Source organism: Perognathus longimembris, chromosome 11 (genome assembly GCF_023159225.1).
Source record: "Perognathus longimembris pacificus isolate PPM17 chromosome 11, ASM2315922v1, whole genome shotgun sequence".
In the NCBI taxonomy this organism is placed as follows: domain Eukaryota; kingdom Metazoa; phylum Chordata; class Mammalia; order Rodentia; family Heteromyidae; genus Perognathus; species Perognathus longimembris.
The window spans coordinates 16296369-16313794 of NC_063171.1; the positions used below are offsets into that span (position 1 = coordinate 16296369).

Below are 17426 nucleotides of genomic sequence, written 5' to 3' on the forward strand. Positions count from 1 at the left end.
CTCTAGTGTCAGTTTACTTATATGTAAAAATAATAAAGCTTTACACACTAACATTCCATATTCTACAATTCATACAGATATACAAATTACAATCATCAAATTGTAAATGGTTATGAACTAGAAAAGGAACTGAGACATATTCATAACCTTGTGTGCTGGTACCCTCTGGAATACTTTGGCACAACCTACTTGTCTTTAATATTCTTTGATTCCAGAAGGAAACCATTTCCACTTTTTCAAAGAGGTTAACTGCCCACCATCCAGACAGGTAGCTATAAATACTAAGACAAACTGAATTTGAACTGAGATGTGACTGGTGCCCAAATTTATTATTTGTCCTCTCTGTTTTTCTTCAAAGGAATAATGAAGTAATCCTTATTCAGATAAATCATATATATATATATATATAGATACACATATACATATATATATACACATACACACATATATAGGTTATGTGTGACTTCAAATAGTATTTGTATACTTTTCTGCAATAAATGAAGGCTGAATTTGTATATTTTACTCATCATGGTCATTCTGGGAAAGCATTTAAAGAAGTAATGGGGCTGTTGTAAGGAGAAACTATTAATCCTTGAGGTTAGTCTAAAAGAATGTAATAAAGATTTGTAAGTAAAAAGGGTTAGTTATATTTAGCCCTAGAGTTTGTATATAAATGAGGTCAGCAAATATTTCTGATGCTTTTCCTATATGATTATTGAAAGTGAATTTTCATTTCCCCTACACCATGTATTTTGATTTAGTTTGTCAGATCAGATACATGGGTTACAGATATTATTAATTTCCTTGCTGGTGGTAGAAAATATTTCAATGCTCAAGAACTTTGGACATTTTCATAGATTTTTTAAGATCTTACAATTATAAAAATGGCATTTTTCAATCATGCTATTCAGTGTACAGTATGTAGAAAAATGATCTATATAACTTGTGGGCAGGGATAGGAAGGGGAAACTGAGGGAAAGAAAAGGAAAGGCTGACATTGTCAAAAAGAAAAATGTACTCAATACCGAGCTTGTGAAATTTAACCTATCTGTATAACACCTTAATAATAACAGTAAAATTGTATTCTTTTAAAAAGAACATGTTTGTCCTTGGCCCGTGTATTAGAGTTTTCAAAGAAAAAAAACTATTAATACATGTATTATCATGAATTACATCACATAATTAGAAGGACTGGCAAGTCTAAATCTGTAGTATTGACAGCAAATCCAGAACTAGGAGAGCTGATAGTATGGATGAAGTTCAAGGGAAGTCATGGGCTCTTCCCTTCTGCTAAAAAAGCCTAATATTTTTGTTCTATTCTGACCTCCAACTAGTTGGATGAGTGAATTCTACCCAAGTGAGGGAAAGTAATCTACTGCTTACACACACAGGAATGGTGGCAGCAAATTATCACCTGCTCCATATGCCTCCTCTTCTGCTGCTTCTGAGATGCATGTATTAACATGCTTCTCCCGAATCCTAACAGCTTCATACTGTCAGCACCCAAGGGACTTAAGGACATCAACGCATGCACCCTACTGACTAGTTTCTGGGTGTCTTTGGCATCTGCTATCCACATTGCTTTCAAGCTGCTATATTCCTGGGCTACTACTACCTCAGATAAGAAAAATCGTGCTCTACCTCAAGAGCCCTGAAACCTTACCATTTGAAGCCCAGACCCATTCAGTTCACCTCCCCCACTACCTTTACTTCAGTGATGAGGGAAATAAGAAGTGATAGCATGAAGTGCTATTGTTGGTATAAAGATGAAACTAAAAGGAATATTTTAAAAGACAGAAGAGAATAATCATTCCTAATGACCATTCAAGGTTGACTCTGTTACCTTCTTTTGAAACAGTTTTGTGCCAAGGTAAGGTGGCTTACACCTTTAATCCTAGCTACTCAGGAGGCTGAGATGTGAGGATCATGGATGAATCCAGCCTTGGCAGTAGAGTCCATAAGACTCATCTCTAATTAACCACCAAAAAGCCAGAAAGTGAAGCTGTGGCTCAAGTAGTAGAGTGCTACCCTGGAGTAGAACAAGCTAAGGAGCAGTGCCCAGGCCCTGAGAACTGACATAAGAAGGAAGGGGAGGGAAGGAGAAGAGAAATCAAAAAGTGGTAAGGGAGGGAAAAGAGGAGAAAAGAGGGAAGGGAAAGGAAAAGGGGGAAAAAAGAAAGAAAAAGCCTGTTTTGCTTGGCCTTACTATCCCTGATAAACCCTATTCTCTTCTCTCTACTTTTCTGCCTAACTTATATGACAAATATGAGTACACATTAGCACACAGAGAATATGTGAGGGACTGCTTTGTACTTTACTTATATCCAAAGCTGTGTAGTCTATATGGCTGCCTTTAAAGAGAATTGTTTCCTCTGTTACTGTTGAAAGTAAGATCTTTTCCTCCTCTCATCTTCCTATCAGCTCTAATTCCACATTCAGTCCCCAATTAACTTTGTTCTATTATTATCAGGTTTAGGAAATGAAGAGCCTGTCCATTAACAATTTTCCTAACATAAGAGACCATGTTCTGGAAACTTCATTTGATCAAAGCTATTTTAGAACAAGAAAATTCCCCTCAAACCCTCACAATACATCAGATATTCCGGTACACAGTCTTCTAGCGTTGCTCATAGGAGACATTCTCAGTCTTTTACTCAAGGAGAAATAACTCAAATGAGAGACACTGTTCTAATAACAGGCTTATCAGATTTGAATTCCACAGCAACAATGAAAGTGAGAGAAGAAGTTTTAAGAAATCCTTTCAGCTAGACACATGGAGAATGGAAATATGGCAGCTGATTAAAGGAGAAAACAGTACCTTACTCAGTTCAACCTAAACGCTTTCATCGAAACAATTCAAAACAATAGATTCCTTAAAGTCTTAGTATATAGAATAAAAAATCTTGCGCTATAAGAATATAAGAATAAATTAACAATATAGTTGAGAGGGGCTGAAAAGAACTAAATAATCGGTATTTTGGGATTTCTAAAAGAAAAGTATGGTTTGCCACTGACAGAAAAGGGAACTCCCTCCATGGAGTAAGGAGGGAATTTGCAAATCGTAGGCATCAGTTATGGAAGATGCCTTTCCTTAGGCAAGAAATAAAGAATTGGTCATCTCTAGACTTTTCATTTCCCTTTGATTAGGAGATAAGCCTGTAAGATGGCACCTGCAAATTTTGGCAAATATCTGGATAGCAATTGGGCAGAGAATCCATATAAAGCAGGCTCTCCCAAAGATATTTATGACCAGGAATTAGCAAATGCCTCTTGTTCCCCATTTTCTTCAAGCAAATTCATCCCTCAAGGCTTGACCAATGGTCTTCAGCCGCAAGAGGACTTTCCCCCATCTCTAGTTTGGAGAGAGAGAGAGAGAGAGAGAGAGAGAGAGAGAGAGAGAGAGAGAGAGAGAGAGAGAGAGAGTAGGTCAGTTCAACACTACATCACAATCACTGACAAAAAAAACCTCACCAGTATTATTTCCTTGAATAATTTTTTCCAAAACTAGGCTTTAATTTCACTAAAGACAATGACCATCCAGCATCAACTATCAACTTCATTCTGTCTGCAGTAGCATGATGTCTCAACAACTGACAAATTTTGGAAGTGAGACGAGCAAGAATTATTATTCCATTGCTCTGAGGACAAAATTACACCAAGGCTAGAAGGCAAAGTGGAGAACAACTGTCTAAAGATTTGTGATCTGCAATAGAAGAAAACACAAGGCCAATTTTTTTTTCAAGAATGTAGAAATTTCAGAATTGCATGTAAAGTTTCTTTATATATTGTGAACTAGACATGCAAGTCAACCACAAATTTCACAGGGGTCTCTAATGTGACAAAATGTAGCATATTTTATATGTATTTTTATATTTTATTGCATACTTAGAGAGACAGGGAAGATTTTATTGTGACATTTCTGTGCATGTACACAATGTATCCCAATCAGTACCACCATAACTCTCCCTTACCTTTCCCCTCACTTCCTAATAGAGTTTCATGTTCTGTTTTCATACATATGGACAATATCCATCCTATTCCACCTCATTAGTCCACCTTCCAACTTCTTCTCACTAGTAAACATCCCCCCCAAAATAGAAGTCTCTGTATTTTTAAAACAGAAACTTAGATGAAATTTTCATTTCTCCTTCTAGTTTCCTTCTACCACAAATTCCATTGAGCAGCATTTTATCTTACAGTCAACTTATATACGAGTAAAAACCTCTTCAGCTTCAGAAATTCGACTTTCCACCAAAGTGCAAACACCTTTGGGACATGGGGTTGTCTCGTTTCACATTAAGAGCTACTTATATTTTAAGATTATATTCCACTACATAGCCCTAGCTGGCCTTGAATTTGAGAGGCCCCTGACTCAGCTTCCTAGGTATTGGAAGTATAGGTGTGCAGCACCTCACTTGGCCTACATTTTGTCTGCAATTCTGTACTTTTCCATAATCTTGAAATCCTGGTGTGTTGGAGGGGTGTGTGTATATATATGGACATGTGTATTAGACTATGCACATAACAGAAAAGCTCAAAGAAATAGGGTCTGATATGCCATTAACAAAATTTCCATTGTTATCTTTCAATGAATATCATTGTAAAAATGTCTTTGTATATTTAACTCAAAAATATAGATGAATAGAGAGAAAAAGAAATTCAGGGGAAAGACAGGTAGAGAGATAATACATAGAAAAATAGTAAAAATCTGATTGTGTAATAAATTTAATACAGTATTTTTCTGGAATTTAAATTAAAAAAAGTTTAAGTAAAAAGATTTCAATATTTGTTCAAAAATATTTTAACCTCTCCATAACTGAAACTTAAAAAATCATTAAAATGTAGAAAGCATTGTTTTTAATTGTTTAATTGTTTTAATTGTTTGATTGTTTTCAATTTTGGAATGTATCATTCAACTCCTTGCTATAAAATATGAAGTGTTTGGAACATTTCTGTTCATATTCTCCTTTTTATTGGGTTAACTTGACTAGGTAAGGGATATGTGCATAGCTAGCTAGTACAACATTTGTGTCTAAGGGAATGTTCTCTGAAAAAGATTAGCATTTGAATAAGTAGAGTGAGTAAAGAATACCTTCCCTTACCAATATGAAAAAGTATTAAACAATTCTCCCTAAAACATTTCCCTATAATTATCTGTAAATTATTATCAAGATTTATAGCATTTTAATATATTTGTATGTACATATGTATATATATATATATAATTGTTATTTAGAGGTGATATACAAAGGGGTTACAGTTACATGAGTCAGGTAATGAGTCCATTTCCTTTTGAACCAGGTCTCCCTTTCTCTGGCTGCCTCTCAGTTTTTTTCCCTCCCATCCTCACCCACAGATGTATAGTTCATTGTCCATACCCTTACAAACACATAAGATAATGTCAAGTGAAATGAACTCCATGTTATGGAAACGATTGTTATATCACAGTTGTAACTACTTTCAATGTGCCATATGTAACTGTAGCTTCTATTATTGATGATCTTGTATCACCTTCCTGTGGTTGTACCTACACTTTCCCTGTATCTTATCTGAGTATATTGGAAACCGGGTATACTGGTGGTAGAACTAGGAAATTGGAAGCGAATATCAAATTCGAGAGACACAGGGTAAAAAGAGTCAAACAACTAAAGCAATATTTGCAAAACTGTTTGGTGTAAATGAACTGAACAACTCATGGGGGTAGGGGAAGGGAAAGGGGGAGGGGAAAGGGGGAATGAAGGATGAGGTAACAAACAGTACAAGAAATGTATCCAATGCCTAATGTATGAAACTATAACCTCTCTGTAATTCAGTTTGATAATATATATACATATATATAAAATAATGTCGAATGAGTAACACTGTTGTATTTGTCCATCCTTTGCTCTACCTTTTCTGTGTCCCCCTTGCCCTTGTTTGTCTTTGGACAAACACTCAAACAATATAAAAGGAAAAGAAAACAAAAACAGCAACAACAGCAACTACAAAAAGGTCTCTTGTTTCCTTTTCTTTGAGTTCATTTCCTAAAATATTATTCTAAACCCTCAAAAACTCAGCAACCCAGTGAATAAAAGGGCTAAACACTTGAAGAGAGACTTCCCAAAGGAAGAAGTAAAAATGGCCAATAGACATAGGAAGAAATGTTCAACATCTCTGGCCATAAAAGAAATGCAAATCAAAACACTGAGATTGTACCTCACCCCAGTTAATATGGCCATTAGCAAGAAATTAACAATAACAAATGTTGGCAAGGATGTGGCCAAAAGGACACTCCGTTTTGGTAGGAGTGTAAACTTGTTAAACCACTCTGGAATGCAGTATGGAGGTTCCACAAAAGACTAAACATAGAGCTCCCCTATGACCCAACAATCTCACTCCTAGGATTATCTATTTGATCACAAACAAGGCCACACAAAAGCAATCAGCACAACCAACTTCACTGCAGCATTGTTTACCATAGCCAAGATATGAAATCAACCCAGATGCCCTTCAGGGGCATGAATGGATCAAGATTGTGGTATTTATATGGAATGTATGGAATATGTTATTTAATAAAATTCTACTCATTCATCAGAGAGACCAATTCGTAAGGAAATGGAAAGACTTGGAAAAAATTATATTAAGCAAACAGCAATTTTCCTCTTATTCTGTAATGATGAATCCTACAGTTTAATTTTAGTTTGTCTTAAATTGAACTCAACAATCCATATTTGTACACAATATAAGATTATATATAATTATGTACAATATATGAAGTAACATAATATTATATACATATTATATATAATATATAGAGAGATATATAGAGATGATAATAGTATGGATTATACATACATGTATAATATGTATATACCATGTGAACTTTTTCTATTCTTGGTATAAACATCTTGTCTATATATAATTATACTTTTTTCTTAAAAAACTGTATTCATCTACTTAAAAAGCAGAGATCAGAAGAATTATGGTCCAAGGCAAGACCAGGCAAAACAAGAGAGGTGTATGTCTGTGATTCCATTTTTACAGAAGGCTTTCGATAGGAGGTGCACAGTCTGGGGGTCACTTAAATAAAGGGGGGGGAAATTTGACTGAAGTAGTAGACTGCATGCCTAGCAAATATAAAACTCAGAGTTCAAACCTGAATACCTCAAAAAATCAAATTCAAAAATGAACTGAAGTCTTTGGTTCATTTATACAACAAAGATGTTATTTGGTGCCAAAAGAAATAAGATATGAAGACACAAATCACATTATTATTATTAAGTGGAACAAACCAATCTGCAAAGCTACATCCTAACTGCTAAATCCTAAATGCAACATTCTAGAAGAGGTAAAACTATAGAAATAACAAAAAGACTAGTGGTCACAAGGAACTAAGTGAGCATCAGGGCTGAACAGGTAGAACACAGAAGACTGTTGAAACAGAATAAAACCATGTTTTACTGTGGATGATATTGTAATGGATGTATTATGATGACTGTCTGTGCTTTCTGCTCAATTTTTCTGTAACCCTAACACTGCTTCAAAAATGAGAGTCAAAACCTGGGTGAGATCAAAGAAGTGACATTGTCCCTAAAAAAAGTACTCATTACCTGATGCATGTAACTGTAACCCCTCTGTACAACACCTTTACAAAAATTTTCAAAGGAGTCAAAATATATAAACACCGAATATATAAATATTACCAAACATTTTTGTTATTTGGGTTGACCTTCCTCATAGACTTTGCTTTGGAAATACTTACCTTATAAATCGAAGAAGCAGTGTTCAATCCCGGTATGGCCATGTCTGGGAGATTATTTTTTGGAGAAAGTAGTTAAAAATTATTCAACTGTAATAACACTTGAAAAAAGTGCAACTCACATCACGTGTGGAATACAATCCTTCACTCTCCTTTGGACCCAAGAGTTTCTTCATGTTTTCCTTTATGATCTCTTTCCTCTGTTGTCTGAAAATTTTCTCCTGATCACACAGAGCCATACTGAATCGTAGGTCTGGGCATGAGCTAAGGCACAAAATAGGGAAATCTATAAGTCCAGCTTCCTAGTAACCTTGTTTTACATCTTCCCAACCCCTCAAGCCCCTAATGGCTATGTGGATGTGTACTGATTGCTTCTGTAAAGTCATGTTACAGCAAGAAGTGTCAGCATACAGCCTGCTGGCTGCATTAAAGTAGCATGTGCCATGGGAAGTTTTCTGAAGAAGGAAGGAAAGGAAATCTATGATGTTTAGGGGGGCGGGGGAAGTACAGTCTCTAATAAATTATGCATTAGAACAACAAGAATTTGAGAAGCACATCAGTACAGAAACGTGCTTACAATTGCTTGGCACGATGCGTGTTTCCCAGTTGGATGAGGAATCCTTCTCTATGCCCATGGGTCCCTCACCTATCCACTATGACCTCCACTAGCACCTCAGAGTCTGAGTTTTGAGGAACATTTATGCAGAAACATTTCTTATGTGCACCCCTTCTGACAAGCAAACAAACAGAGCTTCTAATAGCAGAACTTGAGACAACCCCAAAAAGATGTATCACTGGAGGACTTTGAAACCTTTTAATTATGTGTAACTCTTCCTCTTCTTTACTAATAATGACAGCAACAATTTCTCAGAAATGTATATATGCTAAAAAGCATGAGTTATGACAACTATGGGAGAAAACACATTATAATACAATGATTGTCTAGTCCTGCTATGTGAAATAGAAAACCGAAGCTCTGGTAGGTTAGGACTGTTTAGTCAATATATGATGGATTTTCCACTGAGGAGTAAAGCTCACAAATAGGTCATGCTCTAACACCAAACTCTAAGAAAAGAAAGAAAGAAGAAAAAACGGAGCAATCTATGCTTCAATGGGAATAAGTCCAAAATGTAGTAGAAAAGCACGAATAAAATAGCATCTCCTTATGATTCAAAAATGTAAGTCTTTCCTTTCAACATAAAATACATTTGTCTCATTTTTGTCACTTAAATATTTCCTCATAATATGAAATAGAATAAAAGAAGGGACTGTAAAACTAACGGCTATACTCTTTAGCAGTATGTATTCATTATTTTTCCCCTTGATAATGAAGTTTGAACTAAGGGCTTTGCACTTGCTCTGCTTGCTTGCTCAGCTAGTGCTTTACTACTTGAGCCATACTTCCAGACCAGCTTTTTGCAAGTTATTTTAGAGATAGAGTTTCCAGGACATTTATGATTGAGCTATATAAGTACATATATAATATATACTTGTATATATGTGAATAATATGTGAATATATGTGCATAATTGTATATACTTATGTATCCAAAGTAGTACAAATTATATATTCAAAGCTGAATTTATTCAAAGCTGACTAAATTATTTTACATGCCATGAGACTACTTTACAAAATAGTCTCAGTAGATTACTCACATTGTTTTTCATCAAATTGAATAAATGAACTTACCAAACTTCAAGGGACATTTCCAGAATCAGTTCAGTGACCTATTAAAGAAAGAGATTAAGCAGATTAGATAATCAAATGCATTTATCTCTACATCATAAAATTCAAAGTACATTTTGAGTGCTGTATTATCCTTAACCTAAAAACAAACTAGAAAACAAGAAAATTCCATACAGGATAAACTATATGGATTCAAATGCATAGTTATTTTATAATAGTTTACTTAAGTCACTTTAGCAAGAATTCCATTGTGTCTGCCTGATTCTTTCCTCCCTTATTGCAGCAATAAAGCTCAGTTCCACTACTAATATTTACAAAATATAAAAAGTGACTGAAATGTGTAGTAAAGTATACTCATGTTGAGACTATTACTCAGGAGCCATAATGGCCAAGACATCTTTTTAAAAACCAGGTCACAGATGTACATTTCTGATAAGGAGACTATATTAAACTTGACCAGGAGCACTTACCCACAGTGGGCAGCAAGATTCATCTATTAATGAGATGTGGGGGCTCAGGTTTTCATTTTTTCTGTACTACAAGACCCAGTCAAATATGTCAGAAGACTACCTTCAATCAATTAAATAATTATTGTTTAATTGAGAAAAAAGATACATTGATAGAGCAAGACTGGTACAGTGGCTCATATCTATAATTCTAGCTACTCAGGAGGCTCAAGATTGGAAGAATTTCTGGACTGAAACTACCCAGGAGAAAGTATGTATTATCTCCCAACTCAATCAAGAAAATTCTGGTACAGTGGCACATCGGTCATGCTAGCTACATAGGAAGCATAAATAGGACGGTTGAAGTCCAGACTGGCCGAGGCAAAAAGTGAAACACTATTTGGAAAAATAACTATTTGGAAACACTATTTGGAAAAATAATAAAAGCAAAAAAACTCTATGATCAAGGGCATAGTGATAGAACATGAACATGAGGCTTTGAATTTAAAAAGAAAAAAATAATAGAGCAAAAGGAGTATTAGAACATGCTTTTCTAGAGGAGGAATATATAAACATAGTGTATATATACAGTATGTTCAACAAGTTACTATCATCATGCTATTATTTTTATAGTGTGTTACCATAAAAACAGAGGTACACTGATTAGTTAAAAAAAAAAAACAACTTTAAATAAGAAAATTAGGATACACCCTTGAAATGTGAAGGGAGTGTTTTAGAAGCATCATAAAATATCATAAATCATTAAATTTGTTACATCTGGGCTTCAAGGTTTGGAAAAAATAGAAAGAGCTTTCTAAATGGATAAAGTTCTTAGATGGAACATATTCTCAGCAATAAGTTTTTGGAGTAAACAAATTATTGAAGTTACCTGTATAAAATTTGCCCCTCCCACTAAATTAGCTTCTATTGTAAAGAGTTTTCTATGTGTTCATTGCACAATATTTGTCATTTCACAGATAATCAGTGAATATTTGTTGAGTACACATGTATGCATGAGAAGCACTCAAGCAAACTTGTCAAAACATGGCATTGCGACTAGAGATAAAATTGTTGGGTAGTCTGACTCAGCAGTTGCTCTGTGTGGAATTCTATAAATTCTATTCATCAAAGAAAATATAGACATTACTATTTTTTTGGTGGTACTGGTATTAGTATTCAAGACCTAGCATTTTTTCTGCAGCCTACTCTACAACATAAGCTACATCTACCCCCTTTTTTAGCTGCAGTCAGTGTTCAGGTAGGTCTTGCTTTTGCCTAGGGCTTGCCTCAGGCTCTGGTCTTTCTACCCATTTATGCCTTGCTTGTATTTAGGATTGCATATGTGTACCACCACATTTGATTTATTTCTTTCAATGGGGTCTTGCTAATTTTTCCCCAGTCTGTCTTTGAACCAACATTCTTCTAATACCTATCTGTTGTGTAACTAGAAATATAGGTGTGAGCCATGACACCCAACCTAGATATTACTTTTAAGTTAGTAAAGCAATAAAAATCCTAGAGCAAATGGATTTACAGACACTCATATTGATTGTAGGTCCATACATGTCAAGAAAGATGGGCTACAAAATAATTGGTACAATTCCCATCTATTATATCAATGAAAGGAGTGCTGGAACCACATTATGGTATGTCACATTCCCCATTTCCAAATTTCACATGGAGTCTCCCAAACACAGCCTGACAAACAGTTCATATTGCATGAATTTACTGTGGCTATTTAATGAAAGAAATAAAATGGATAAAACCTATTCTGTGTTTTTTTATTTATCTTTATTTTAAAAAAAAAAATACATGAAAACTGGTACTAAAAAAGAGTCCAGATTTAATGATTTATCTCCAACAAGCAAAACCACCATGGGGGAATGGATATAAAATAATAAGCAATGTAACTCCATGTACATTTTTTTTAGCAATAGTAAGTTTCCAAGATGGAAGGGGTTTCCTATTCCTATGTGCCATCTCAACACTGTAAGAGATCAAAAGAAAGCCTACTTCATACTTAGAAGGTCTCTAATCAATTTATATATTAAAATGTGCAATGCTTACTTGTCTTGATGACCTAATAAATTTATGTGGAAGTTAGGCCTAAATTATATGTGTATATATGAGAACATATATAGACACACATAAATGTGCATATATATATATATATATATATATTACAGTATATGCAGAGAGGAATTCCAATGCTATAACTCCTTTGAACAAGGAACAACTAACAGGTTAACAAAATGGATACCAGGAGCAGGTGTTATTGATGGGATGACGTGAGGTCAAAAGGAAAGGAGTAGGTGAGTGGAGAGAGAAAGGGTGGGAAAATGTGGTGATAATATTCAATGAGTATATGTGAAAATGGACCCAAGTAATTTGAAGGGATGGATGAAGTTCAGAGAAACAGAAAACACAGGAAGGGGGGACATTGATCAAGTTACATTTTACTCATAAATCTTACAAGTTGTGCTGAAACTTTACAACTACTTAAAGATAATAAGAAAAAAATAAGGTTTTGAAAGCAAAATTAACCATGCTATGCTTATAGCCACATTTGTGTTCATATACAAATGATAATTTTATATTCATCAGTGACCTTTTCTTTGGACTAAGACAGTTATGATCATAGAATAGATGAGCGAGACTCTAAATTAGCAGCGGGAGGAGAAATAGAAGACAAGATGCTTCTGGTATTTTGAATGTTACAGGATATATTGCCATGGTTCTCTCTTAACAAAAATTAGATCCTGACTCATGTTATCCAAATGGGCCCCAATACCTGGAGGACATTTTGAACTCTCCACCTCCCCCAACACACTATCTATAGACATGTTAAGAAGTCTGACACTCACAATCTCTCTACATCTTTTACCTGGAGCATGTCATTCAGGTAAAAGCTATGTACTTCCTGTGAGGCATTGAACAATACTGTCAGTGTCTTCCTACATGCTGCACCATGCAGTGTGTGGCAAGCTTCCAAGCCACATTAGAATCATGGCAATTAGGAAGAAAAGTGACCAGCTCTCCCAGGCTCTTCTCAACCCCACAAAGCTTAGCAAGAAGCCAGAACAAATTAGAACACTCGTATCTTCTGGAAATTGGAAACATATGCTAAGTGCAATATATTCTTGAGAAAAACAAAACTTTCTCTGCATGTCAAGGGAAAAGAAGTTTCCAGTTTTTGGATCTCACATTTTCTAAGGAAACCAAATATTTTTAACCCAAATTGGGTCTCTATCCTACATAAATAATTATGAATATCTCTATATGATTTCTTCTTTATTGTCAAAGTGAAGTACAGAGGGGTTACAATTTCATATGTAAGGCAAGTACATTACTTATCCAACTTGTAACCTTCTCCCTCAATTTTCCCCCATGAGTTGTACGGTTGGTTTACACCAACTGGTTTTGTAATTATCACTATTGCAATGGTTTGTCTTTTTATCCTTTGTCTCTCATTTTGAGCATTCCTTTTCCTTGCCCTATTTCCAATACACGCCTATACATTATCCGGGGTACTAAGATCAGTTGCAGTAAAGGTACAGTTTCACATGGTATGTTGAAATTAACTACAGCAATGAAATACCACTTATTTCCATAACATGGAGGTCATTTCACTTAGCATTATCTTATGCGTTCATGCAGGCATAGCTATTGTGTTCTTCTGCTATGTCTATCCTAGATATGTACTAACTACTCCCTATGAGGGAAACCATGGGGATTATGTTTCTTTGGGTCTGGAGCACTTCACTTAGTATACTATTTTCCAAGTCCTTCCATTTCCTTACGAATGGGGCAGTATCATTCTTTCTGATAGAAGCATAGAATTCCTTTGTGTATATGTACCACATTTTCTTGATCCACTCATCAACTGAGGGGCATCTATCTGGCTTGGTTCCATATTTTAGCTATGACAGATTGTGCTGCAATGAACATAGTTGTGCTGGTGGCTTTGGTGTGGTCTTGCTTGTAATCTTTTGGGTAAATGCCCAGAAGTGGGGCTGCTGGGTCATAGGGGAGTTCTATGTTTAACTTTATGTGGAAGCTCCTCACTGCTTTCCAGAATGATTGAACAAGTTTGAATTCCCACCAAAAATGGAATAGGGTTCCCTTTTGGCCACATCCCCTCCAACATTTGTTATGATTAGTTTTCCTGATAATGGACATTCTTCTTGGGGTGAAGTCGAATCTCAGTGTTGTTTTGATTTGTATTTCTTTTATGGCCAGTGATGTAGAGCACTTCTTCATGTGTCTCTTGTCCATTCTCATTTCCTTTTCATTTTAACTAAATATGCCACTGTTTTCATAAAGTTATATCTAGATACCAGTGTAGTTATTGTTGACAAACCTTGAAGTAAAACTGTAATAAATCAAAACATAATAAGTAAATCTCACCTAGCAGAGTATCACAGTGTGGTGAGACAGTACTCAGCCAATGTTGGACATTTCCAGTGGTGACAGGATGGCTCAGTGATTTCTGAAGCTCCTAAGTGGCCTGGCATGTGAGACTATCATTCTCCTATCATCTACCAAAGAAAACATCAAAATTCAATATTTGAAAAGCCAGGAGCTGGTGGCTCATGCCTGTAATCTTAAATACTTAGAAGGCTGAGCTCTGAGGATTGAGCTTGAAGCCATCTGGGCAGAAAAAAAACCTGTATCTTATATCCAACAAACTACCAAAAGAAGCTGTAAGTGGAGCTGTGGCTGAAGTGATAGAGAGCCAGCCTTAAACTGGAGCTCATGGATGGCATTCAGGCTCTGAGTTCAAGCCCTAGGACTAGCAAAAAAAAAAAAATTAAAGCTGTGCATTGCTTTTACATACATCGCCAAGTAAAAAAATGTAATTCCAAGTAAAATCATTATAATAGAAACAGTCTATAATTTCTATGTTCCTTCCAAACTCTATTTTTTCTGCTAATGAACCTGAATTAAAGTATTTTATTTCCCACATCAATGTATAGTTCTCCAGTGAACTCATACTGATACTAACTTAACACTGAATTACATAAAACCTAAAATCCCATTATTTAATGCTTCACCACTATCTTCTAGAGAAGAACCTCACTCAGTTTCTAGTCATAGCAATGACTAAGCAACAATCAGAGAAAGCAATCAGCCAAATTTACAGAAATGCCACAGAAGCCCTGAAGCACAGCTATCTTTAAGCAGTAATAACTAACTTCTAAATAAAGATGGTAAATTAAAACACAGCATAAACCTAAAGACTTGAAATTTGGGCCAAAACAAATATATTTCAGTCAGAGAAATGATGATGTATAATCGTCCTGTCTGACATTAAACCTTAGCATTTTCCTGGTTCTTTTGAAGTGGGTTATATTGTTTACACAAAACAAAGAATTCTGAAGACCTGTCTGTCCACTTCAAAATGAGCTAGTGTCAGCCACAGCCACATTTCATATATTCCACATTGAGTGAGTAGAGAATTCTAAACTACTATCAAACAAATTGTCACTAAATGAGGCACTTCCTGCATTTAAATAACAAGTTCAATTTTTTCAGTAAGTTGAAACAGTCAATTTGATATTCAATTAAATCAATTCTATAAATCCCATAGGATACTTGTGTTTAGTCAAATGTGATCAGTTACAATTATAATAATATTTAGTGATATTGGGGAAGGTATTGTGTCAATACTTTAAATGTATTAAGCTATTTAAGCACAACTATAACCTTTGAAAGACAGTACTGTATGTAAGTAACCCTGCTTCGTAGGTGAGGATTTGGGGAAGAAAGTACATACCAACATGTTTACTCTCACACAGGTAATAATTAGCAGAATTGCAGTCCCTATGCCAGCAATGGCTCTCTGACTCTAAGCCTGAGGTAGATGGGAAGCAGGTAGCACCAGATCCTAACAGATAGATGACCACTGCAATGAACTCTATACTGTGACTCTAACAACACAACCTAACATGGACTTGATAAATCAAAGCTGGCTGGAAAGCAGAAATTTCCAGTCCAGCTCAAAAACTGATTCCTTCCCACCCCCTCCACTTTTTTTTTTTTCAGATAAAACCACTTTAAAAAGTCTAAGAGGAAATTGAATGGTATATCATCATCTCAGGAAGACTCAGGAAATCATCTCAGGAAATCATTCCTGATTTCCATCTTTAGTCAATCCTCACCAGTACCAAGTAATCACGTGATTCAACACTTACTAACACATGAAAGCAATTGCCACACCAACTTTCTTTATATCACTGTGCTTTCCTGGTAGTAGTCCCTTTCCATAAAAATGCCCTGCTTTACATAGCATCCAATTTTTTTTTCAGATGTTACGGTTCTCTCTTTCTTTATGTGTTGCTTGCTAATACTTCTGAGGGAAAAGCCAATTCCCCTTTTATATCAGTGTAGCATTACTCAGTCACAAACCTGAAGTGACTCATTCACTACTGTTAGGACAACATTAATTCCTTCCATCTTGAATGTTAGCCCTGCTGTGGGCTGATGCACTTTACCGGGCTCTCCTACATTCATAAGTGCTGTTTTATCACACTCGTCTAGACGCTGTTTCCTGAACATGCTTGCTTCTCTCTCGCCTTGGATTTATCTGGCTATTTCCCTACCTGGAACTGCCTCCCAAGTCCTTCCATGATTCACTCCAACCACATCTTTTCTTCCAGGATAAGTTTAAACCTATGATGCCCATTGAAATCACAATGGCCCACCCATCACTACCAGTCCTTTGGCTTTTTCTGCTGCTCTCATGACCACTCTTCATACTTCAGTTTCCTCCCCTCCTAGCCCTTATGCAGCTTATCCCACCAGATGAGCATCAAGATTCTAGCAGTCAGTAGCCCTACTATAACAACAGATGGTAGTTACTCTATGAAAAATAAAAATAAGTTGACTTTTGCTCCATGTTTTAGAGGCTGGAGATTCAAAATCAGGCAACTACGTTGATTCAAGCTTCGGTGAAAGATTCATGACAGACAGATGATAACCACAATGGTGGCTGCCCATGTGAATACGCAGATGTTATCCACAATGGTGGCTGCCCATGTGAAGATGCAGAGCCATGCAACAATCAGGAAAGCACAGAGCAGGGAGAGCTCAGCCAGCTTATTTTTAAGTTTTTGTTACCATTAAATAGTGACACACAGGGATTTCAATTCAACATATCAATTTACAAGTACAATGTATTTATTTATTTGTTTGTTTGTTTTCTTGCTAGCTTGCTTATTTTTGGCCCAGACTAGGGCTTAAAAGTCCATAATGCTGGGGCTGGGGATATGGCCTAGTGGCAAGAGTGCTTGCCTCGTATACGTGAGGCCCTGGGTTCAATTCCCCAGCACCACATATACAGAAAAAGGCCAGAAGTGGTGCTGTCCCTCAAGTGGCAGAGTGCTAGGCCTTGAGCAAAAAGAAGCCAGGGACAGTGCTCAGGCCCTGAGTCCAAGCCCCAGGACTGGGCAAAAAAAAAAGTCCATAATGCTATGTAAATGAAAGCCTTTTACTTTGTATTATTTTCAGCTTTGATATCTGTAAAGTAGGGAGAATTGTAAGGTTTTTGCTTTCGA

General features: G+C 35.9%; 1 protein-coding gene across 1 annotated transcript in view; it reads right to left on the reverse strand.

The window, feature by feature from the left end:
- Nucleotides 1-17426, reverse strand: part of Pla2g4a (phospholipase A2 group IVA) — a 142787-nt gene that overhangs the window by 55659 nt on the left and 69702 nt on the right. Inside the window, exons 6-7 of the mRNA XM_048356438.1 lie at nt 9428-9465; nt 7861-8002 (exon numbers count right to left, since the gene is read on the reverse strand). Of these exons, the coding sequence (XP_048212395.1) occupies nt 7861-8002; nt 9428-9465 (180 nt within the window). The remainder of the gene's footprint in view (nt 1-7860; nt 8003-9427; nt 9466-17426) is intronic.